The sequence below is a fragment of the Coffea eugenioides genome, chromosome 5, assembly GCF_003713205.1.
Source record: "Coffea eugenioides isolate CCC68of chromosome 5, Ceug_1.0, whole genome shotgun sequence".
In the NCBI taxonomy this organism is placed as follows: Eukaryota; Viridiplantae; Streptophyta; class Magnoliopsida; order Gentianales; family Rubiaceae; genus Coffea; species Coffea eugenioides.
In genome coordinates, this window is record NC_040039.1 from 4,980,741 (window position 1) to 5,005,821 (window position 25,081).

A 25,081-nucleotide genomic window follows, 5' to 3' on the forward strand; every position below is an offset into this window, starting at 1 on the left:
GCTCTAGTCTCCCTGTAACTCATGTTGGTAATGCCTACCTAACACCAAATATCAATTTGAAAAATGTTATTTGTGTGCCGGTTTCAAGTTCAATCTCCTCTCTATTGCCAAAGCTACAAAGGAATTAAACTGCTCAGCAATCTTTCTTCCCGATTCTTGATTTTTCCAGGACCTGTGTACGAGGATGCTGATTGGAGTGGGTAGGCTCCGAGATGGGGTTTATCAATTAGAAGGAGGCCACGGGCTCGCAAGTCTTAGTGTTACTGAATCTGATGCTACCTTGTGGCACATGCGCTTGGGTCATCCTTCCTTTAGCCGATTAAAATTAATTTCTAGTATTCCTTTTCCTAGCAATTTTAATCACATTTGTGATGTATGCCATAGGGCCAAACAAACAAGATTGTCTTTTCCAAACAGCAATAAGAAAAGTGTTAAACCTTTTGCTTTGATTCATGTTGATCTTTGGGGAGCATATTCTGCCTCATCACTTAGTGGTGCTCATTATTTCTTAACTATTGTTGATGATTTTTCACGATGTACTTGGGTCTTTCTTTTGAAAAATAAATTCCAGGCCTATGATTTTCTAACCATGTTCTGCCAATCTACACAAACTCAATTTGGTTACCCAGTACAGGTTGTGAGAAGTGATAATGGGAGTGAATTTGTCTCAGGGACCATGAGAGATTTTTTTGCTAGTCAAGGGATTGACTATCAAACCTCTTGTGTTGATACTCCATAACAAAATGGGCGAGTGGAGCGCAAACATCACCACATTCTTGAGGTTGCGCGAGCATTGCGTTTTCAAGCCCATTTACCTTTGAAATTTTGGGGGGAATGTGTTTTGACAGCAGTTCACCTTATCAATTTGATGCCCACTCCTACTCTCAAAGGCAAGAGCCCATATGAGGTACTTTTCAAAAGAAAATCCAATTACAATCATTTGAAGGTGTTTGGATCACTTTGTTATGCTCATAATCATGACAAACACCGAGATAAATTCTCTACTAGAGCCCATCGGTGCATTTTTCTTGGTTATCCCCATGGACAAAAGGGCTATAAAGTCTATGATTTGGAAAGAGAAAAAGTATTTGTATCACGGGATGTGATATTTTATGAGACAGAATTTCCTTTTCAATCAAATAACGAGTCTAAACCTTCAATATGTAGTGTGCAACCCCATATAGATCAGCATGATTACTCACAATCTGACCCAATTCCACCTCCTATAAACTCCACTTCGATGGACACCACACCATCTCCTATTGAACATATATTTTCCCAACAAACCCAACATGAAAAAGATAATTCTACACTACAACTACATACTGGTGGCCCTAGTGGAAATATAATTCCTTCCTTGCAGCGTCCACATCGAGTAAGGCATGTGTCCATAAAGCTTTCTGGTTTTGATTATAAGTTGTTACCCTCCTTGGAACCATCTCGGGAGTCCCCTCCATCAGCAAACTCAGGTACAATTTATCCTATCTCTCATAACTTGTCCTATTCTCATTTCACTGATGCCCATAAAGCTTTTTTGGCCTCCATCACTTCATTAGACGAACTAAAGTTTTTTTCCCAAGCAGTTAGGGATCATCGTTGGAGACTTGCTATGCAGCAAGAAATTAAGGCACTGGAGGAGAATCAAACTTGGACCTTAGAGCATCTACCACCTGGTAAGCATGCCATTGATTCCAAGTGGGTGTACAAAATCAAATACAAGTCTGATGGCACAATTGAGCGGTTTAAGGCACGTTTGGTTGCTAAAGGTTTTACACAGGTTGAAGGACTCGATTACCATGATACCTTTGCTGCAGTTGCAAAGCTTACAACTCTACGTTGTCTATTAGCTGTGGCTGCAGCACGACATTGGGAATTACATCAGCTGGACATTAATAATGCCTTCCTGCATGGAGATCTACGTGAAGAGGTATACATGAAAATACCACAAGGCTTTGCAAAACCAGGTGACAATCGGGTTTGTCGACTTCGGAAGTCCCTTTCTGGCCTTAAACAAGCCTCTAGAAATTAGTTTCAAACATTTTCTAGTTGCTTGCAGAATATTGGTTTTCGTCAATCTGCTATAGATAATTCACTTTTTACATTCACTAGTGGAGCACACTTTACTGCTTTGTTAGTTTATGTAGATGATGTTATTGTGGCTGGAAATGATTCAACCACCATCAATCGTGTGAAGCATCATCTTGATTCAGCTTTTCGCATCAAAGATCTTGGGCAACTCAAATATTTTCTTGGTATTGAGGTGGCTCGTAATAAGGAAGGAATTGTGCTTAGCCAGCGAAAATACACTCTAGACCTCCTTGAAGAGACTTGTCATCTCAATGCACGTCCTGCTGACTTTCCTATGGAACAACGACACAACTTGGCAGCGGGAGCTGGTGCAGTAGTTAAAGATGTTGGTCAATATCGTCGTATCATTGGAAGGCTACTTTATTTGACGATAACTCGACCTGACATTAGCTATCCAGTACAAGTTCTCAGTCAATTTATGCAAGATCCACGTGTTCCTCACTTGGATGCAGCTTATCGAGTCCTTCGCTACCTCAAAAGGGCACCAGGCCAAGGTATATTCTTGTCATCTGCTAGTTTGCTGCAACTCACTGCTTATTGTGACTCAGATTGGGCCAGCTGCCCAACATCTCGACGATCGACTAGTGGTTATATCATTTTTCTCGGTAATAGCCCGGTTTCTTGGAAGTCCAAAAAGCAAACTACAGTTTCCCGCTCATCCGCTGTAGCAGAGTATAGGGCAATGGCCAATGCTACTAGTGAACTTCTCTGGCTGCGTTCTTTGTTTGCAGATTTGAAAGTTTCGTTAGCATCACCCATGTCTCTCTTTTGTGACAACCAAGCTGCTCTACACATTGCTGCAAATCCAGTTTTTCATGAACGTACAAAGCACATTGAAATTGATTGCCATTTCATTCGTGATCGCATACTAAGCAACGAGTTGCAGACTGCTCACGTTCGGTCATGTGATCAAATTGGCGACTTGTTCACCAAAGCACTTGGGAAAGCTCAGTTCCACCATTTGTTGAGCAAGTTGGGCATTCGCAATCTCCATGCTCCAACTTGAGGGGGAGTGTTGAGATATTCAATCATATAGCTGTATATATTGTTACCATATCTGTTTCTGTCAAGACATGATTGTAGGAGTAGTTTTAGCTTTCTATTACATGATTTTAGGAATGATTGTATCTTCCCTTTTTTGTCAAATTCTTGTAACTATATCAGCAGACTATTGCAATCAGTAATATACGTTTTTAGTTTTTCCCAATCTGAACCCTTTTCTTCAGAACCCAAATGTCATTTAATCATCTTGAAAAAATGAATCAGTGAGCAAACCATATCCCAGAAAGCTACCAAGAAAATGTGCTAGTACTTCTAGTAATAGGGAAAATGAAATTGTGTTGAAAAAAAATACAAGTTGATACATTTGCAAGAAAAAAACCAACATAATAAGGCATCATCAGTTTACGACCAAAATTCTAGGTTAAATATTATAATGTAAAACAAGAATGATTAGAGTTAGGAAATGACAATGCAACTGGCTTGACAGCAAATTTCATAAAGAAAAAAATACCAAGATAGGCACCAAATGAGTATGTACATCATAACATTTAAGTGATACATGAAAAGCCCAATCAAGGGAAGCAAGATCCAAAATGTAGAAGTCAAACTGTATGATGAAGTCACAACTAACGAGGGTGCAACTGTTGAATTTCAACAAATGTTGGCAGCCTCAATTCTTGAATTTGGAAGCAAACACTGTTGACTTCTCTTTGACACAATTCTAATCCCATATCGGTGGGATTATTGGTAGAAACTTGGCTTGAGAGCTATTAATAACTCTCAAGTCCTCCCAATTGAGATGTACCAAAAACACCAAAAATAAAAGAATTACCCAAAAAGGATTTTGTAATTCTTTTGTAATTTTTTTCTTCTCCTAAATTATAAGAGTAGGCTGCTTGAGTGGTGTTCGGAGATTAGACAAAATTGTCCGAACTCCGTTATCAATTTTTCAGGTGCATTCTTTCTTTATCTCTTTTATTTATTCCGCACTTATTTAGTAGTTTCTTTTCTATTGAAGTATAATATTCAATATATTTGTCTATATTTGTCGGGTTTATTTGTAGTGTTTTATACGATTCATTTGGGTGTATTTTCTTATTCGTATGTACGTAATATTTATGTATACACATGTCTAGTTGTGATAATACACCGTGCACGTAAATTCTGTCTAGAAGACTAAATTTTAAGTGGGATCGCTTATGACCCCTCCAGTCTTTCCTGAAAATTTACTTGGAATGGTAATTTTATCTAAGGAGATTGTTTAGTCGATCTTTCCTGAGAATTACTGAATCGATTTAATCACTAGTTGTATTTTTGAGTGAAAAATTACCCGATTTCCCCAACAAGGGGTATCAGAACCGAAGGTTCGTCCTTTGGCTTGTTTGTAGTTTGTTATATTGAATATTATCATTTGAGTCTGTAATGGCATCTGACAATTCCACGTCAAGAATTATAACTGGAGCATCTTCCTCGTCCACATAATCAAGGATTCCAATGTCAAGTTTGAAGCTGGCGGTGGAGATATTTTACGGTACTGGCCATTTCGGCATGTAGCAAGGCGAGGTCATGATTCTCTTTTCCAACAGGATCTTGACATTGCCATTGAAGAAAAAAAATCAGATGACATAGAAGAGAAGGAGTGGAGTACCATAAATTGATTGGCATGCGAAACTATTCGATCGTGTTTCTCCAGAGACCAAAAGTATACTTTCAAGAACGAGACTTCTGCATGAAAATTGTGGAGGGCATTGGAGGAGAAATTTCTGAAGAAGAGTGGTCAGAATAAACTCCTAATGAAGAAAAAATTGTTCCGATTCGATTACCAACCAGGTACTACTATGAATGCACACATCACTATGTTTAATCAGTTAGTAGCAGACCTGTTAAATTTAGATGTAAATTTTGAAGATGAAGATTTGACTTTGATATTGTTGTCGTCCCTTCCTGATTAACTTGAATATTTGGAAACTACGTTACTTCATGGGAAGGAAAATGTGTCTTAGATGCTGTATGTTCTACTTTGTATAGTCATGAATTGAGAAAGTAGGATAAAATGAAGAATAAAGTAGCTACAGCAGATGAAGCGTTAGTGGCAAGAGATCATCAACAAAGCCAATCAAAGGGGAAAAGAGGAAGGTCCAAATCGAAAAGCAGAGTTGCCAAAGATGAAGGTGCTTTCTGTTATGAGAAAGGGCATTGGAAGAAAGATTGTCCAAAGTTAAAGAAGAAAGGAAAAGTTCCGCAAGACGTAAATGTTGTAGAATGCAAAAGTGATGCGGAATCAGATTTCTCTTTGACTGTATCACCTTTGACATCCCATTCAGATGAGTGGATTTTGGATTCAACTTGTACCTACCATATGTCTCCCATGCGGAAGTGGTTCTTTGAATTTGAAGAACTTGATGGTGGAGTTGTGTACATGGAAAATGACAATCCATGTAAAACAGTTGCGATAGGTTCAATCAAGTTGCGTAATCATGATGGATCCACTAGAATCCTGAAAGATGTTCGGTACGTGCCAAATTTGAAGAGAAATCTTATCTCCTTGGAACTCTTGAAATCAAAAGGCTTGGAAGTGAAGATGCGAAATGGAATTCTTAAAGTAATTTCGGGAGCACTTGTGATGTTGAAAGGTATGAGGAAGAATAATCTGTATTACTACCAAGATAGTACAGTTGTTGGGACAGCAGCAGCAGTAACATCTTCCAGTAGCAAGAAGGATGTGGAGGCAACAAAGTTGTGGCACATGCGATTAGGACATGCTGGTGAAAAATCCTTGCAAAATCTTGCCAAACAAGAATTATTGAAAGGTACGAAAGTGTGCACATTAGAATTTTGTGAGTATTATGTTTCGGAAAAATAAAGAAGAGTGAAATTTGGCACTGATATCCATAATACCAAGGGTATTTTGGATTATGTGCACTCAAATGTGTGGGGACCTGCCAAGACTCCATCCTTTGGTAGCAGGTATTATTTTGTCACTTTTATTGATGATTTTTTCAGAAGAGTTTGGGTGTTTATTATGAAGAGCAAGGATGAGGTGCTAAGAATTTTCCTTAAATGGAAAGCTCAAGTTGAAAACCAAACGGAAAGAAAGATTAAGATTCTCCGAACAGACAACGGTGAAGAATACAAGACTGATTCCTTCCAGAAGATATGCCAAGAATGTGGCATAGTTCCGCACTTCACAATTAGAAAAACACCGCAACAGAATGGTTGTCAGAGCGTATGAACAAGACACTAGTGGAGAAAGTACGTTGCATGCTATCTAATGCTGGGTTAAGCAGAAAGTTTTGGGTTGAGGCTGTGACATACGCTCAATATCTCGTTAATCGCTTGCCATCATTTGCAATAGGTGGCAAGACTCCATTAGAGGTATGGTTTGGAAAACCTGCAACAGATTATGATTCTTTAAGTATTTTTAGTTCTACTGCACATTATCATGTAAATGAATCAAAATTGGATTCATGTGCAAAGAAAGCTCTCTTTATGGGCTTTAATGCTGGAGTTAAGGGATACCGTTTGTGGTGTCTAGAAGTAAAGATGACCATTATCAGTAGGGATATTACCTTTGATGAATCTGCCATGTTGAATAAGGTAACACAAAATGGGACCAGTGGTACTCCGCAACAGGATGAGTGTACGCCGAAACAGGTGGAGTTTGAGCAAATAATAGTGAACCCAGCAAATAGCACCATCAGTGACTCTTCCATGGCAGAAGAGGAGTCAGATGAAGAAGAGGTTTCAACCCAAGAACCTCAGCAGCAGCAAGAGTCAATTTCCGTTAATAGGGTAAGACGAGAAATTCATAAACCTGCTTGTTTTTTGACATGGTGGCCTATGCACTTCCAGTTATTGATGATGTTCCATCCACATTTTCTGATACAATTCGAAGTACAAAAAATATGGAAGAAGAGATACAATCTCTTTAGAAGAACAAGACGTGGAAGTTAACACAACTACCAAAGGGCAAGAAGGCAATTGGATGCAAATGGATATTTACAAAGAAAGAAGGATTTCCTGACAAGAATGATATTCGTTACAAGGCAAGATTGGTGGCTAAAGGCTACGCTCAAAAGGAGGGAGTTGATTATAATGGGTTATTTTCTCCAGTTGTTAAACATTTCTCAATTAGAATTTTGTTGGCCTTGGTAGCGTAGTTGAATTTGCAGCTAGTTCAACTTAATATGAAGACCGCGTTCCTTCACTATGCCTTGAAGGGGGAAATCTATATGGCTCAGTCAGATGGATTTAAAGTTGCTGGTAAAGAGAATTGGGTTTGTAAACTGAATAAATCGTTGTACGGATTGAAACAATCACCGAGGTAATGGTACAAATGATTTGACCAGTTCATGATGGGTCAGAAGTACACCAGAAGTAAATACGATCGCTGTGTGTATTTGCGCAAGTTACGAGATGATTCCTACATCTATTTACTCTTGTACGTTGATGATATGCTGATAGCATCAAAGAGTCAAGTTGAAATTGACAAAATGAAGGCTCAGTTGAGTAAAGAGTTCAAGATGAATGATTTGGGAAGAGCCAAGAAGATACTCGGCATGGAGATAAGTAGGGATAGAACGAGAGGCAAATTTTGTCTGACACAGAATCAATATTTGAATAAGGTACTACAACGTTTTGGTATGAATGAAGATTCAAAACCTGTAAGTACTCCGCTTGCTCCTCATTTAAAATTTAGTAGTCTATTATCACCAAAGACAGATGAAGAACGAGTATACATGGCGAAAGTCCCGTATGCTAATGTAGTTGGTAGCTTGATGTATGCAATGGTGTGTATAAGACCCAACATTTCACAGGCAGTTAGTGTAGTAAGCAGGTTTATGCATGATCTGGGCAAGGGTTATTGGCAAGCTGTGAAATGGATTCTACGGTATATCCAAGATACTATAGATGTTGAATTAGTATTTGAACAGGATAAATCACCTGGTCAATGTATAGTTGGATATTGTGATTCTGACTATGCAGGTGATTTGGATAACCGACGTTCTACGACTGAATACTTGTTCACGTTTGCTAAGGTGCCTGTGACTGCCCCACCTCCCCCTTAGGCGAACCAGAGGGTTCGGCAGGCCGCCTGCCCAGCTCTCGCCGAGACTCAGTCGTTCACTACGGTCCTCAAATATATTACAATACAAATCTCAAAAATACATCACATGGTCCACAAATATACATCCAAGTCTCCCATAATTACATGTCATAAGCGAAGCGGAAACAATTTCCAACTATACATAAAAAATGATTCCAAATCCAAACTGTACAAGATATATGCCATTCAGTCACGTGAATAAGTACTACAAGTCCTTCCTTCGCCACGAGCCCTGTGGAGGGGAATAAAATAGTTTTGGGATGAGTTAGAAGCTCAGCGAGTAACCAGTAAAATCAGTAATCAAATCGGTTTCACAATAGTTCATTTCAAAGATGTCATAAATCAATGATGGAGTATCAATAATTCAAGAAACATTTATAATGGAAAGCGATAGCAACATTCATTAAAAGGATACGGGCCCACATGGAGCTATTTGTTTGTTCGTTCGATCCCCTAACATTTCCCCTTATTCCCCCAATCATTTAAAAAAAATATTTTTGTAAGTAGAATCCCTCGTTCATCCTTTTGTTCGTTCATTCCTTTTCCGGACGTTGGCCGGACTCCACCCATCCGGACGTTGGTCGAACTCCACCCATCCGGACGTGGCCGGACTACAAGGTAATACTCGAGTATACCAAATTCAACCAGGGTCACCATATCGCCCGACCGAGTCCGCTTCTGGCTCGAGTCGATCGGTAACGAAGGGCAGGGCCCAATTTAGCCAAACGGCTTACATTCATGCGCAACTAGCATTTAATCATTAATCATGAAAATTTCACATTTATTTAGGTCGAGTGCGATAAAGTACACACTCGCCCAGAAAACTCATTTTAACAATCATTGAAAGCACTTAACACATTATCAATCCATAATAACAAGCCAATAAGTCAAGGAAATATCAAACAAGGAACACTCTCATATAAGCACGCATTATATGCAAGAAAACAGTTCAAAAGTAACTTTGGAAACAGTTCAAAAGTAAATAATGCAAGAAACGTTTCACAAGTACTTTGGAAATAGTTTAGGGTCACTCACCTCCATGGCTCAGAAACCATCCATCAAATATCATTGCCTTGCTCAAATCCAAGTATTAAATCACAAACTCAATGCAAACAAATCCCTTCAAAGTTCGGACAGCACTTCCCCTGAATTTGCTAACTTTTCCAGCCATCATGGCTTCATTATTTCCTCATTCCAACCCAAAGGTACACACACAACAACAAGTTCATCCAATAGCCATTCAGCAAGCTCCAAGTAGTACTAGTACAAGTCAAGCTAGGGAAAAGTCCGGAAATGAAAGTTAAGCTCAAAACCAAAAAAATAGTTTTGACGTCATTTTGCGGTAATGGTACCAAAGGCGCTACGATTATCGGATGAAGGTCCAAGACCCACCGTTTCGAAGATAAGAGACAGGGCTACAATATTACAGAAGGTCACTCAACCCAGTTTCGAGTGTAACCAGGTCAAAAATGCAAGATACCATACCAGAATCACAAAAACAGATTCACAGAACGCATTCAAGCGGAAACATCATAAATCAGGCTATCCAAGTCCAAATCCAGAAATTCCAAAACCAACTGAAAGCTAAGAAACAGGGATAAATTTCATCAGAAGACCTCAACAACCAATTCGGAAGCAATTCCAGCCAAAACAACCAATTACAGGCGCAATTCTTACATTCGGGTAAAACCAGAACAGCAATAGTAATTTCAACTTTTCTCATTCTACGCTACTCCGATTGACCTGAAATTTTGTAGGCAGCTCTAAAATGTCATTCTCTACAACTTTCATGTTTTAAGCCAAGGCCAATTCGGCCTCTATCTATGAGCTATAAATTCAGACAGAATGAAGAACATTGAAACCTAGTTTTCCACTTTTCCTTCCAAAACAGAAATTGATTGCAATTGTCAACTTTTTCCACCTCATAGAGTCCTTAAACATCATTTTCAATCATCATATATGACCACATAATCATACTCATATGAAAACAGAAAAATCCCCAAAAATTATAAAACTTCACCAATTCAACCAAAATCACAATATAATCCATAAAGTTGCACCTTATACCACCACTAAGCATAAATTAAGCATCATTAGAGGGAGGAGAGGGATCCTTCACAACTCACCTTAGAAACAAGAGAGAGAGAGCAACAAGTCCTCTTAGCTTTCCAAATAACTCCACACAACACTTCACTATCACTCCCTTAAGTGGTTTTATGGAGTGGTTTGCAATTTAATCGGTTGGAACTCAAGATTTGGACAAGAATTGAAGTGACCAAATGAAAGATTTTCTCTCTCAATGTGTTCAGCCAAGAAGTATGAAGAATGAAGATGATTTTGGTCAATTTTTGATATTTATTTAGTAAAGGTAAAGGTAAAGTTAAATGGTCAAAATCCAAGATTAAATCACAAGGTGACACTTGTCACCTTTTTGGTTTAAAACTTATCTTTTTGTCTCTCCAATACAAATATCTTAACACTTTGTAAAATAATATCACTTAATACAAATTTCCAACAAGTTGTCAAAAATATAATGCATTTACCGCACTTGCGAGTCCCACGTTCAAAATACGCTCTTAATTTCTCAAAAACTAACCGATACTAGAAAAATCATTTTAAAACTATCTTTGCTCATAAACTTTATCTGGGGAAATTTTCTAATAAAGAAAATGTAGAAAAGGCGGGCGATTAAATAAAATAAACCCTAGAAAATTAGAAAATTTCCGGGTTCTCACACTTATACTTTTCGGGGCGTCACAAACTCCCCTCCTTAAAAGAATGTCGTCCTCGACATTCCCTCTTGTACCAATCAAGTCAAGACATCCCGCAAAAATCACTAATATCCCAAGTAAACACTAAGAGTCAAATCAAACCCACAGTCCGGCATCCTAAACTTCAAGCCTAGGATACATTACCGAGATCTGAAACCTAAGCTCTGATACCAACTGTGACGGCCCCACCTCCCCCTTAGGCGAACCAGAGGGTTCGGCGGGCCGCCTGCCCAGCTCTCGCCGGGACTCAGTCGTTCACTACGGTCCTCAAATATATTACAATATAAATCTCAAAAATACATCACATGGTCCACAAATATACATCCAAGTCTCCCATAATTACATGTCATAAGCGAAGCGAAAATAATTCCCAACTATACATAAAAAATGATTCCAAATCCAAACTGTACAAGATATATGCCATCCAGTCACGTGAACAAGTACTACAAGTCCTTCCTTCGCCACGAGCCCTGTGGAGGGGAATAAAATAGTTTTGGGATGAGGTAGAAGCTCAGCGAGTAACCAGTAAAATCAGTAATCAAATCGGTTTCACAATAGTTCATTTCAAAGATGTCATAAATCATTGATGGAGTATCAATAATTCAAGAAACATTTACAATGGAAAGCGATAGCAACATTCATTAAAAGGATACGGGCCCACATGGAGCTATTTGTTTATTCGTTCGATCCCCTAACATTTTCCCTTATTCCCTCAATCATTTAAAAAAAATATTTTTGTAAGTAGAATCCCTCGTTCATCCTTTTGTTCGTTCATCCCTTTTCCGGACGTTGGCCGGACTCCACCCATTCGGACGTGGCCGGACTACAAGGTAATACTCGAGTATACCAAATTCACCCAGGGTCACCATATCGCCCGATCGAGTCCGCTTCTGGCTCGAGTCCGCTTCTGGCTCGAGTCGATCGGTAACGAAGGGCAGGGCCCAATTCAGCCAAACGGCTTACATTCATGCGCAACTAGCATTTAATCATTAATCATGAAAATTTCACATTTATTTAGGTCGAGTGCGATAAAGTACACACTCGCCCAGAAAACTCGTTTTAACAATCATTGAAAGCACTTAACACATTATCAATCCATAATAACAAGCCAATAAGTCAAGGAAATATCAAACAAGGAACACTCTCATATAAGCACGCATGATATGCAAGAAAACAGTTCAAAAGTAACTTTGGAAACAGTTCAAAAGTAAATAATGCAAGAAACGTTTCACAAGTACTTTGAAAATAGTTTAGGGTCACTCACCTCCATGGCTCAGAAACCATCCATCAAATATCATTGCCTTGCTCAAATCCAAGTCTTAAATCACAAACTCAATGTAAACAAATCCCTTCAAAGTTCGGACAGCACTTCCCCTGAATTTGCTAACTTTTCCAGCCATCATGGCTTCATTATTTCCTCATTCCAACCCAAAGGTACACACACAACAACAAGTTCATCCAATAGCCATTCAGCAAGCTCCAAGTAGTACTAGTACAAGTCAAGCTAGGGAAAAGTCCGGAAATGAAAGTTAAGCTCAAAACCAGAAAAACAGTTTTGACGTCATTTTACGGTAATGGTACCAAAGGCGCTACGATTGTCGGATGAAGGTGCAAGACCCACCGTTTCGAAGATAAGAGACAGGGCTACAATATTACAGAAGGTCACTCAACCCAGTTTCGAGTGTAACCAGGTCAAAAATGCAAGATACCATACCAGAATCACAAAAACAGATTCACTGAACGCATTCAAGCGGAAACATCATAAATCAGGCTATCCAAGTCCAAATCCAGAAATTCCAAAACCAGCTGAAAGCTAAGAAATAGGATAAATTTCATCAGAAGACCTCAACAACCAATTCGGAAGCAATTCCAGCCAAAACAACCAATTACAGGCGCAATTCTTACATTCAGGTAAAACCAGAACAGCAATAGTAATTTCAACTTTTCTCATTCTACGCTACTCCGATTGACCTGAAATTTTGTAGACACCTCTAAAATGTCATTCTCTACAACTTTCATGTTTTAAAACAAGGCCAATTCGGCCTCTATCTATGAGCTATAAATTCGGACAGAATGAAGAACATTGAAACCTAGTTTTCCACTTTTCCTTCCAAAACAGAAATTGATTGCAATTGTCCACTTTTTCCATCTCATAGAGTCCTTAAACATCATTTCCAATCATCATACATGACCACATAATCATACTCGTATGAAAATATAAAAATCCCCAAAAATTATAAAACTTCACCAATTCAACCAAAATCACAATATAATCCATAAAGTTGCACCTTATACCACCACTAAGCATAAATTAAGCATCATTAGAGGGAGGAGAGGGATCCTTCACAACTCACCTTAGAAACAAGAGAGAGAGAGCAACAAGTCCTCTTAGCTTTCCAAATAACTCCACACAACACTTCACTATCACTCCCTTAAGTGGTTTTATGGAGTGGTTTGCAATTTAATCGGTTGGAACTCAAGATTTGGACAAGAATTGAAGTGACCAAATGAAAGATTTTCTCTCTTTTCTCTCTCAATGTGTTCAGCCAAGAAGTATGAAGAATGAAGATGATTTTGGTCAATTTTTGATATTTATTTAGTAAAGGTAAAGGTAAAGTTAAATGGTCAAAATCCAAGATTAAATCACAAGGTGACACTTGTCACCTTTTTGGTTTAAAACTTATCTTTTTGTCTCTCCAATACAAATATCTTAACACTTTGTAAAATAATATCACTTAATACAAATTTCCAACAAGTTGTCAAAAATATAATGCATTTACCGCACTTGCGAGTCCCACGTTCAAAATACGCTCTTAATTTCTCAAAAACTAACCGATACTAGAAAAATCATTTTAAAACTATCTTTGCTCATAAACTTTATCTGGGAAATTTTTCTAATAAAGAAAATGTAGAAAAGGCGGGCGATTAAATAAAATAAACCCTAGAAAATTAGAAAATTTCCGGGTTCTCACACTTATACTTTTCGGGGCGTCACAGTGCCAGTTAGTTGGAAGTCTACTTTGCAGTCAGCGGTGGCTTTGTCTACAACGGAGGCTGAGTATATGGCGATTACAGAAACTGTAAATGAGGAAATTTGGCTTCAAGGATTGCTTGAAGACTTGGGAGTTTGTCAAAAACACATTGACGTGTTTTGTGATAGTCAGAGTGCTATTAACTTAGCAAAGAACCAAGTCTTGCATGCAAGAACGAAGCACATTGATGTTCGCTATCATTTCGTGCTGGAAATTCTCGAAGAAGAGGAGATATTTCTCCAGAAGATTCGGACTATGAAAAATCCTACAGATATGCTGACCATGGTGGTTACAAGAGCCAAATTTAAACATTGTTTAAACTTGGTTAACATCCTGCACATTTGAGTTGGCGCCTGACGGCGCAAGTTTGGAGGTACCGCTAGGGCCATTTGTTATTTGTTTGAGGGAGAAGGTTTGTATTTTTGCGTGGGATTAGAAATTATGCCAAGATGGAGATTTGTTGAATTTCAACAAATATTGGCAGCTTCAATTCTTGAATTTGGAAGCCAACATTGTTGACTTCTCTTTGGCACAATTCTAATCCCATATCGGTGGGATTATTGGTAGAAACTTGGCTTGAGAACTATAAATAACTCTCAAGTCCTCCCAATTGAGATGTACTAAAAACACCAAAAACAAAAGAATTACCCAAAAAAGATTTTGTAATTCTTTTGTAATTTTTTTCTTCTCTTAAATTATAAGAGCAGGCTGCTTGAGTGGTGCTCGGAGATTAGGTAAAATTGGCCGAACTCCGTTATCAATTTTTCGGGTGCGTTCTTTCTTTATCTCTTTTATTTATTCCGCACTTATTTAGTAGTTTCTTTTCTATTGAAGTATAGTATTCAATATATTTGTCTATATTTGTCGGGTTTATTTGTAGTATTTTATACGATTCATTTGGGTGTATTTTCTTATTAGTGTGTACGTAATATATATGTATATACGGGTCTAGTTGTGATAATACACCGTGCACGTAAATTCTGTCTAGGAGACTGAATTTTAAGTGGGACCGCTTGTGACCCCTCCAGCCTTTCCTGAAAATTTACTTGGAATGGTAATTCTGTCTAAGGAGATTGTTTCGACAATCTTTTCTGAAAATTATTGAATCGGTTTAATCACTAGTTGTATTTTTGAGTGGAAAATTACCCGATTTCCCCAACAGCAACAAGAAAACAAATACTAGCTCAAAATCACTTACATCGATATCTTCTTCTTTCACCGAGTACTTTTTGAAAGTGTCCAAAGGTCCCTCCAACAATGGCTTTGTGACAATTTCATTGAAGCGAGCCGCCACCTTTACACACAAAAGAATACAATCCAAAATAATAAAAAAAACGCTTCACAACTCAAAAGAAAAGCCACATGGATGTCAAAACTGTGCCTTAGGTCATTTCTCTTTGACAATGGATACTATACAACAAGAATCATCTATATTTTACAAGCCTGCATTCTACTAAATCTATTGCATCTTATATAGTAAAAGATTTGAATCCCCTGTTTTTTGAGTGTTTTTCAAAAATTATTTTTTTAAATATAATAAAATTTTTAAAAAGTACTTCAAAAGATAATTTAAAAATTAGTTTAAATTTTTTTAAAATTTTAAAAAATATCTCAAAATATATTTTAAAAACTCTTTCTACTCTTAAATATCCCAAAATATTTTCTAAAAATATTTCAAAATATATTCTAAAAACTCTGTTACAGCAAAATTTTTCAAAAACACCCCCCAAAAACAGCTAATCCAAACGGATTAACAACACTAATCAACAACTCCCAATATTAGATTTGCAAATAATCAGCCAAAAACCCTAGTTGAAGTAAGAAGAAAAACCAACTTAACAAAATAATGCTACTTCTAAGAAAATACCCATCAGAACAAATAAGATAGCTAAAATTAAAAAAAAAAATCTATAAATTAACTGAAAAAACAGAATTCACACAAGATATTTCAGTCGCTCATAAGCTATATATCTCGTCATTATTTTTCTACCCCTTTTGTACTCAAATAACTTTCATTTTCCAGAAAATCCTTTCTCTGAGCATTTTATTCACATTGTTGAAAAGCCAGTTAAGAACTTTTTCCAAAAAAAAAATGCTTCCAAAGTTGGCCCAGGAAAAAGGAACGCACATTTCCTTGCACATGTAATGGTACTACTAGTTATGATTTGAATAAGCTAAGAAGGTAGAGGGTGTAGCAGAGGGAAAGTAGGGAAGGAGGAGAAGTGCGAGAGGGAAGAGAGGAAAAGATTGTGCAACAGGGAAGGAAACTGAATTAGTTGTATCTCATTGCGTACTCTTTCCGTCCCCCTTATGCTTTTATTTATACAGAATGCTCCCTCTAGATTCTTCGGCGACTAACCAATCTCTTAACAGAATGAGCATGCATGCATGCATGCCTTTTAACAGCTAGCTGACTAACTAACTATCTGAAATGCTAACTAACTACCTGAAAAGGAAAGCATGGCAGATACATTTCTGCTCAGAAATATCTAGTGAAAATATCTAGGGTCATTACAGCACATTTGACGAAACATGAGACCTTTCTTTTCCTTATTGAATTCATGGCCCGAAAAAAAAAACCGATACTATAATATTAATTGTCAAGCCAACAATTGGACAGAGGAATTTAATTGACATAATAAAGCATCTCAAACAAGATTGGAATATAAAATAAAAAATGCATGGATGAGAGAAAGGAAAATTGTAATGACACTGACAATGCCAAAACGGAGACCCTCAGTAGTTGTGAGTGACCCAGTCAACTGTCGAACAGCTGCAAGACTTCCCAGCTGCAATTACTTCAGCCATTGATACATCTAAGCTCTCTTTAATAGTGATTGAGAGCTTTTTAACTTGGATTTAGGACCAGTTTCAAAATAAAAATAAATAAATATGTGACTCCATGATCTAACCTAAGAAGAAGAAGAAGAATTGAAAAGGCATGCTGCACTTGGTATCAATAGTGGATACGATTTAACATTAAGAAAAGCTAAATAATAAATGAATTAGGATATCTATTTCCATAGCTTTTTTCTATTCTACTTTTAGAAAAGAGTATTAAGTAGTGAGACCAATGTTTATTTTTTGCAAAAATTTAAATTTGGTGGGCAAAGTTTACGTAATTAAAAGGTAGGTGATAATGTTTGAATTTAATTGTTAGTCTACCCTCTCTATTTTGTGCGTTTATGCCCTAACGACTCACATCAATATAAAAAAAAAAAGCCTATTACCATATCTCATAGTACAATTAATTAACGAACTTGAAGTGACAAGTTTCCTTCATGGACGCTGAAACGCACCGTTTTGGTTGCTAAAATCATAAACAAAAATAAGCTCAAATCAAGTGACCAATTCGGATCCAATTTTTGAGTTTCCAGTGTTTTTCGTATATTTAGATTTTTGCCTACAATTCTGTCACTTCATTCTTATTGACCACTTTTGATTTGTAAGGCAAAAAATGCCAAAGAAAAAATCTTTAAAAAATAAAACAAAAAACTACAAGGAGAATATTAATGCTAACACAGAACTACTATTGAAATTAGATTAGAATTTTGAAATATAAAGTAATTTGACATAAAACACATTAGAAATCTTCAAAGATTATAATAAAATTATGAAGGAAGTGGATTTTCAAACATATAATTAGCTCAATAGCTCTTACCCTTCCCAACTCTATCCCATTTGATGTTTCCAACGTATCTTGGGATTAATTCTATTTTGCAACTCTATTAACTTTGGTCCCTGAACTAAAGTTCCAACTCCCTTAAATCTAAATTCGTTCTATTCTAATGTAATTGTCAGTTATCACTCTCAAGTAAGGTGGTAATAGGATATTCTAATTTTAGTTATAAGGTAACTAAGAGTAGTAACTATTCCATTAGTTTTGTTTGTGGATTCTATAAGTGATTGGACTATTCCAACAGTTGTGATTGCATGATAATGAGATAACCTTTTAAGGTATTAGTTCAAGTAGTATTGTCGATTGGGCCTTTTGGCCTAGGTTCTGATAAGCTCAAGTCCTAGTTATTCGGCTCGGAGCTGCCCCATTTGGGTCAGAAATATTACAGTCCAAACTTGTTCCTTTTTTCATTAGGCTTCAGGGCGAAAAAGGGATTAGCCCAAATCCAATGATTTCACCTTTAAAATTTATATTTACTAAAAACATAAGATAATGATTAAACAAATCAAAGTTTAACATACTTCAAACAAGAAAATATGATCACTGTAATTATTGTATGAATATTAGTTTTAGTTACTGAACATATAATTAATTGTTTACATATGGACATATGGGTTGGACTTATATCAGGCTGAAGTTGTATTTGTCTAAATTGAGTGCATGTCAATTTTGGGCTAAATTTTAAGCTAACAACAAGCCTAGCCCATACATAATGAAAGTCCAACCCCTATATCGTTGTGGGACGAAATGGGGCGAGATCAGGCAACCCCAGAGACCTATTGAAAGTCCAAAATTTGAGGTTGCAAAATATGATTAACCAATTTATCCTGCTTCATCCATTGTTTCCCAAAATAAATTGAAGCCAAGGAATTTTTTACCTAAAGGTTGTTAAAATAAATAATAGTTATTCTACAGAAATCTTACGACTTGAAAAGTTGCAAGATAACTGTTTGGATGGGAGTGTTTTTCAAAAACTAGTTTTTCAAATACAATGAAAATTTTTAAAAAATACTCTAAAAGATAATCTAAAAATTAGTTTAAAATTTTAAAAAATATTTCAAAATATATTTTAGAAACTCTTCTACTCTTAAATATCCCAAAATATACTCTAAAAACTTTGCTACAGCAAAATTTTTTAAAAACACCCCCCAAAAATAACTAATCCAAACGATAGAACATACTCTTTTGAACTGCCTTTCTTCCCCCAAGAAGCATGCCTTTCCCTTCATTAATGCTGCATGTTTTTCCCTTCATTAATTCAAATTTTGAGTGAATGTTTTTCCCTTCATTAATTCAAATATTTGCCATTTTGTTTGACCCAAGAATCTAATTTTTGTTGCTGTGGGTAGTACTTTGGTGAGTTTTTTTTTTTTTTTTTGCGTCCAACTGTGAAATTGTGAATATGTGGTTATACAGTGGATAATGCACTTCATAGTCCTTCTTGTCGCCATTGTAATTAATTGTACCCCAAATCCAATTTCTGTTTAGAGTAAGAGGAATTCGGTTAGTTGTTTTTACATGAAAAATGGTAAATATAGGGTGACGACTGACGATAAAGATACTTGAATCTAGATTTGATCCAGCTTCGTGTTGTCATTGTATTTGTAACCAAAGTCCATCTTTTGTTCCTACAAGTGGAATCTTGTTTCTTACGTTATGCTATGTAAATATTTCAATAAAAGCCAATCCAGAGCCTCTAATGAAAAATTAAACATTTATAACGAAGCTAGTCACGTACATAGTATGCACACGATAAAAAATGACCATTTTACTCTATTATCATTAGAGTCATATCTAATTTTATCCATTTATGTCACTGCGAAGGGCAACAGCTCCACCAAAAAAAATACCTTGGAAAAAATTTAAAAACAATAAAAGAAAAAGAACTTGGTATCAGTTCAAACTATAATTAATTAATTGAATCTTGTTTCTTACGTCATGGTATGTAAATATTTGAATCAAAAGCTAATCTAAGCCCTCTAATAAAAAATTGAAAATTTATAAAGGATCTAGTCATATACAAATATGTGCACCATTAAAAATGACCATTTTGCCATATTATCATTAGAGTCGTGTTTAATTTTGTCCATTATCTGTCATCGCGGAGGGTGGCAGCTCCACCAAAATAGATACCCTAGCAAAAATTTAGAAACAAAAAAAAAAAAAAGAAAAAGAACTTGGGATCAGGTTAAAGTAGCATTTTATAATGAATTAACTGAATCTTATTTCTCACATCATGCTATGTAAATATTTGAATCGAAAGCCAATCTAGGACCTCTAATGAAAAATTGAAAATTTATAATTGAGCTAGTCACGTGCACAATATGTGCATTATTGAAAATGACCATTTTACTCTACTATCATTAGTGTTGTGTTTAATTTTGTCCATTATATGTCAATGCGAAGGGCAGCAATTTGACCAAAATAAACACCCTATAAAAGATCTAAAAACAAGAAAAGAAAAAGAGCTTGGGATCAGTTCAGAATAGCATTTTGTAATGAATTAACTAAATCTTGTTTCTTACATCATGCTACGTCAATATTTGAATCAAAAGCCAATCCAGGCCCTCCAATGAAAAACTCCAAAATTTAGTGTACAAGAGGCAATTTTATCAAGGACAAACTCCAAAACTATTTTGGTGAACTTGCATGGGACATCTTATCTCATAAGAAATAATTTCTTTTCTAGATTACTCAATAATAATCGAGATATCTAGGAAGAATTATTTTACTTGAGAATTTCATTTCTTTTAAATAATTTTGAAACCCTTGAACTAAGCATTCTCCATTTTGATCAAATATTAGTATTCCAATACTTCACCTTAGAATAGGTATTTTTCTCCTCGATCATATTTAGGTGTTCGACACTTCACTAATTTATTCCTCTACTTTCTATTTAAACTGCTTAACTTCTCAAATACATTGAATTTGTACTTAAAAAGCACACATATTCATTTTTGAGTAGTCATTAACATAAGTAGTAAAGTATGAGAAATAATTAACTCTAACATGAATTGTTAATATGTCACATATATTATAATATGAATTTTAACAATTCTTTAAACCTTTTCGTATAAAAGGCCAACTTAGTCTTTTATTAGTGAATAAGATTTACATATTTCAAATAATTCATAATCAGTTGAGTCTAATCAAACATCATTATGTAATTTGGAGAGATAATACTTATTCACAAGACTAAGTTTACAAATTCCAAAGATAAGTGATAGGGCATAATTTGTTGTTAATTTTATGGTTAATTTCCCTCTTTGTCCTTGCCAATTATTGTTTTAATTGTTGAAATGTACTTATATTTGGTATTTGGCCCTAATTACAGGAAGTGGAGCAAACATGTGCTAAAAAGGAGACTTTATTGAGAAAAACACTCCACACATGGGAAGTTCTAAAAGGAAATACAAGCCGGGCTCCACAGGATGCTACAAAAAGGGATTTCCTATCTTTATGCTGAAAAGGGTGGACTTGTACTAGGAGTCTTACGAGTAAGAGGAAACTAAAAACAAGGACTTTGGCAGAGTTACCTTCTTGCACTTTGACTCTTAATTCGGCGGGATCCACGCACTAGGAGAGGCATTAGTCCTCTTTGGCTTTAAAAAGAAGTAGATGTATAGAGATCTCTCAATCAATAGTTTTAGCTTAGCTTTTAACATAGTTTAGTTTCTTTCTTTCTTAGTTCCTTTGATTGCCTGGACCTCAGTTAAATTACTTGGAGATTTATTTATGTGGGGTGGCTAAATCTCTCATCTAGTCGAAGGCCAACTTGAAGGCGGGGTTCCAAATATCTATGAGATCGAATTAATTTTATTTATTTCTTTTATTCATTGGTATTTGTACGTTTCCTGATTTAATTGCTTATGCCTGTTATGTTATTTGAATGTCAAGGGCCCGATATTCGAATTAACCTAATGATCTAATGCCAAATTAATTGATGAATCCGTAATTGTTCAATTGATTAATACCAGTGGCGACTAGCGTAATTGGTTTCATGTTAGGGAAACATATGATCTAACTTAAACAAACTCTCGTAGCGTGTTTGTTGGTTAGGATTGGGCTTTTCTAATTATTAATGCAATCGGGTAATTAAATCCTATGGTCGTACCTAGGGTTATTTCTTGGTTAGAGAAATAGTTAACGGTCGTACCTTAACTATCGAGAAATTAAGGAAAGGCTGGTTGTTCATTGCGTGTGTGACAACTATAACCAATCTAGTAATGAGTAATTGGATTATCTTTGCATCGATGATCAAGTAAATGGACCGTGTCTGAAAAGTTGTACCTTTGACTAGAGTCGTATTGGTTATTGATTAATTTCTATTTATTTCTATTCGTTGTTTTATTAGTTAGTTAATTAGTTATTTTATATTCTCCAAAAATCTCCCATGCACTGAACTCTAGAAGAAACAAATTATCCCCAGTCCCTGAGGAGACGACCCTGCTTACCACTGTCTACTATTTAGTAAATTTCGTCAATTAATTAATTCTGGTATATCGGATTAAGCAAACTCTTCGGGAACAGGGTGAATCAAGTAATCCATTGCACACCTAGAGTCCCTGCTCCAGTACCTAGGATTAATTATTGACTACTTTTAGTGGTAATTAGATTTTATTTTTATTATTGCACAGGCTGACGCCCTGTCAATTTTTGGCGCCGTTGCCGGGGACTGGCGTTATTAATTTGTTGCCTTTTGAGTTCATCTTGTTTTTATTTATTTTTCTCTCATTTTTTTTATATAGTTTATGGCTTCTAATACTCCGTATTTTGGTGATAGACTGGATTTTGTTTCCAGAGAAGGCAATAAGGCTTGTTTTTTTTTCTAAGTTTGCATATTTAGAGGCACTAAACTCTCTTAGAGAAAGAATGGCTGCTGCAACCTGTGAAATTTGTTATACCAGGGATCATTCAACCGGTATGTGCCCCGAATATCAAGACTACCTGAGTGACTATCTCAAAAAAAAATTTGGAGATTTTCCACCTCAATTTCAAACGTGGTATGACCCTTATTCAAACCGGTATGATCAAGGATGGTGGGATAACTCCAACGTTAATTATGAAAAGGGGCCAATGAGTTTTCAACAACAAGAGTCTCAACAATTGTCATTCATGTCAGAATTGCCCTCACAGACCATCAATGACTCTAAGGAAAGTAAGAGTACAATTATTCTGACAAGTGATATGGAACTGCAAGAGTCTCAAGAAGGAGGATCCAAAGATGCAGTTGAAAAGGAAGTTGAAGTGGAAGACATGAGACTCCAACATCAAATTACCCTGGTGAACGAATCCAGTGAGCAATTACTAAATGCGATGACACCCACTCCATCCCTTAATCTATATTCCCCTGACTCTTACTCTATAACTTCTGTTAATGAGATTGATTTTGTTATACCGGAAGTGTTTGAGTCTCATTGCAGAAATGAGTTAAGAGTAGCTATGGTCAAATATCTTGAATCGTTGAATGCTCTTGATGGAGGAGTGGATGAAGAATGGAGATCACTGTTTGATTATTTGGCGCCATCAACTGGTCCATGGAAGACCGTAGCTCGTGTGCTCAAGGATTACTCTATTTACGAGGGTTATCAGAACTATATAAAGGATGAAACATTGAAACGAGCCACAAGATTTTATCCTCCCTGAGCAAATATGACAATGTCTAGCCAAAGACATTACAAAAAAGGCGCTTTTTGGGAGACAACCCAAATATTAATTTTATTGTTTTTCGTTGTTAAATTCTTTAATTATGTCGTTTCTTATTTAGGTTGTGGTCGGCCTTAATGTTTTCCTCCACTGTGGTCAGGATAGCAATCTTGGCGTGCCCACGCGGTGTTTGTGACTCCTGAGGTCAGTGGACGTTTGCTAATTTTGGCGTGCCCACGCGGTGTTGGTCAAATCTCAACATCTCGTGACATTGGCAGGAAATGCAATCTTGGCATGCCTACGCCATGTTAGTGATTCCTGAGGTCAGTGGACGTTTTATAATTTTGGCCTGCCTATGCTGTGTTTGACGACCCAAAACCCAAAAAAAAAAATTTAAAATTTCACATTGAGAAAATTCAAAAATTTTTTAAAAAAACATTTTTTCTTCTTTTTCTTCAAAAATTCAAATTTTGAAAATTTAAATCCGAAAAAAATTGGGAAAAAACATTGAAAAAAGAACCCCCAAAACCATTTTATTTTCTTTTATTTTATTTTATTTTTCTCTTTTCTTTTTCTTTTTTCTTCTTTCTTTCTTTCTTTTCTTTCTCTTTTCTTCCTCTTCTTCCCCGCTGCCCCTATTTCTCCCTTTCTCCCGTCTCTTTCGCTCGTCCGCCGCCAGCTCCACCTCGCACCGCCACCGCCCACCCCAGATCTCCTCTCTCTCTCGAGCTCGTGCTCTACAGCGCGCCTCCATCAGCTCATCACCCACCACATCAGCTTGTCTCCTACCATGGACTTCCACTAGCCACCAGCTCCTCTCCGCCACTCGATCTCTCTACTTCGCGCGCCACCTATCACGAGCTACCCAGCGCCGCGAGCCACGGCCACAGCCGCACCTCCCTCCAGCTCATCTCCTTCTCTCCCGCTCTGCCGTGCGCAGCCCAGCGCCTAGCTCATCCTCCAGCTAGCTCTCCTGCTTCGGCTGCTCGCCTAGCCCCAGCTCACGTGCACCTCCACCTCGCGCAGCTCAAGCTCCACTCCAGCGCGCCTCGCCGTCCGTCGCTAGCCTCCTGAGCTCGCGCGCCCCTAGCAACCCATGGCCTGCCACCTGCTCGCTCTTACTCTCTCCCTGCCGCGAGCTCCGCTCCAAAGCAAGCCAGTCCCTGCACCAGCTCCTCGCAGCCCTCAACTTTTCCACGGTAGCGGCTACGTGCTCCACCAGCTAACAGATGCCACCACCACTCTTCCTCCATCTCCTCTCGCGCCCGCCACCACCAGTTCTCCCTTTCTCATCCATTGCCGCACGTCGCTGACCAGCTTCCATCGCCGCCACCTCTCGTCCAGCCCACTTCCTCGCGCACCACTCCACCTCCACTAGTCGCGACGCGCAGATCAACGCCGCCATCGGTAGCCCAACCTCCCTGGTGCCAGGTTTTCTTTATTAATTTTGTAGTCTCCGATTCCGATTTCTTGATGTTGAGGGGATTTTGATGATTGCAATTTCTTTGAGTGAATTTGATTGGGTTGCATCGCTGTTACGGGAGCCAATGGGTTGGGTTATGTCCTGCAACTGATTTGCCTAGTCTAATATAATTGTCATTTGTTTAGGCTCTTGGAGTACTGTCTAGTGTTGTTTGTATTTCTTAGTGGATTTGGTTGGCTCTTTGATTTAATTTTTCCCTGTGCATGCACCAGTGGTACTGGTTGTGGCAGTTGGCATAACACTTATTACTCCTGTGTTATTGGTTGCCTAGTT

General features: G+C 37.2%; 1 protein-coding gene across 1 annotated transcript in view; it reads right to left on the minus strand.

The window, feature by feature from the left end:
• The window catches only part of LOC113771056 (6,7-dimethyl-8-ribityllumazine synthase, chloroplastic-like), a 33,511-nt gene extending 8,781 nt beyond the window's left edge, over positions 1–24,730 (minus strand). Inside the window, exons 1-3 of the mRNA XM_027315683.1 lie at positions 24,553–24,730; positions 16,718–16,773; positions 15,199–15,294 (exon numbers count right to left, since the gene is read on the minus strand). Of these exons, the coding sequence (XP_027171484.1) occupies positions 15,199–15,294; positions 16,718–16,773; positions 24,553–24,730 (330 nt within the window). The remainder of the gene's footprint in view (positions 1–15,198; positions 15,295–16,717; positions 16,774–24,552) is intronic.
• Positions 24,731–25,081: the final 351 nt, after the last annotated feature.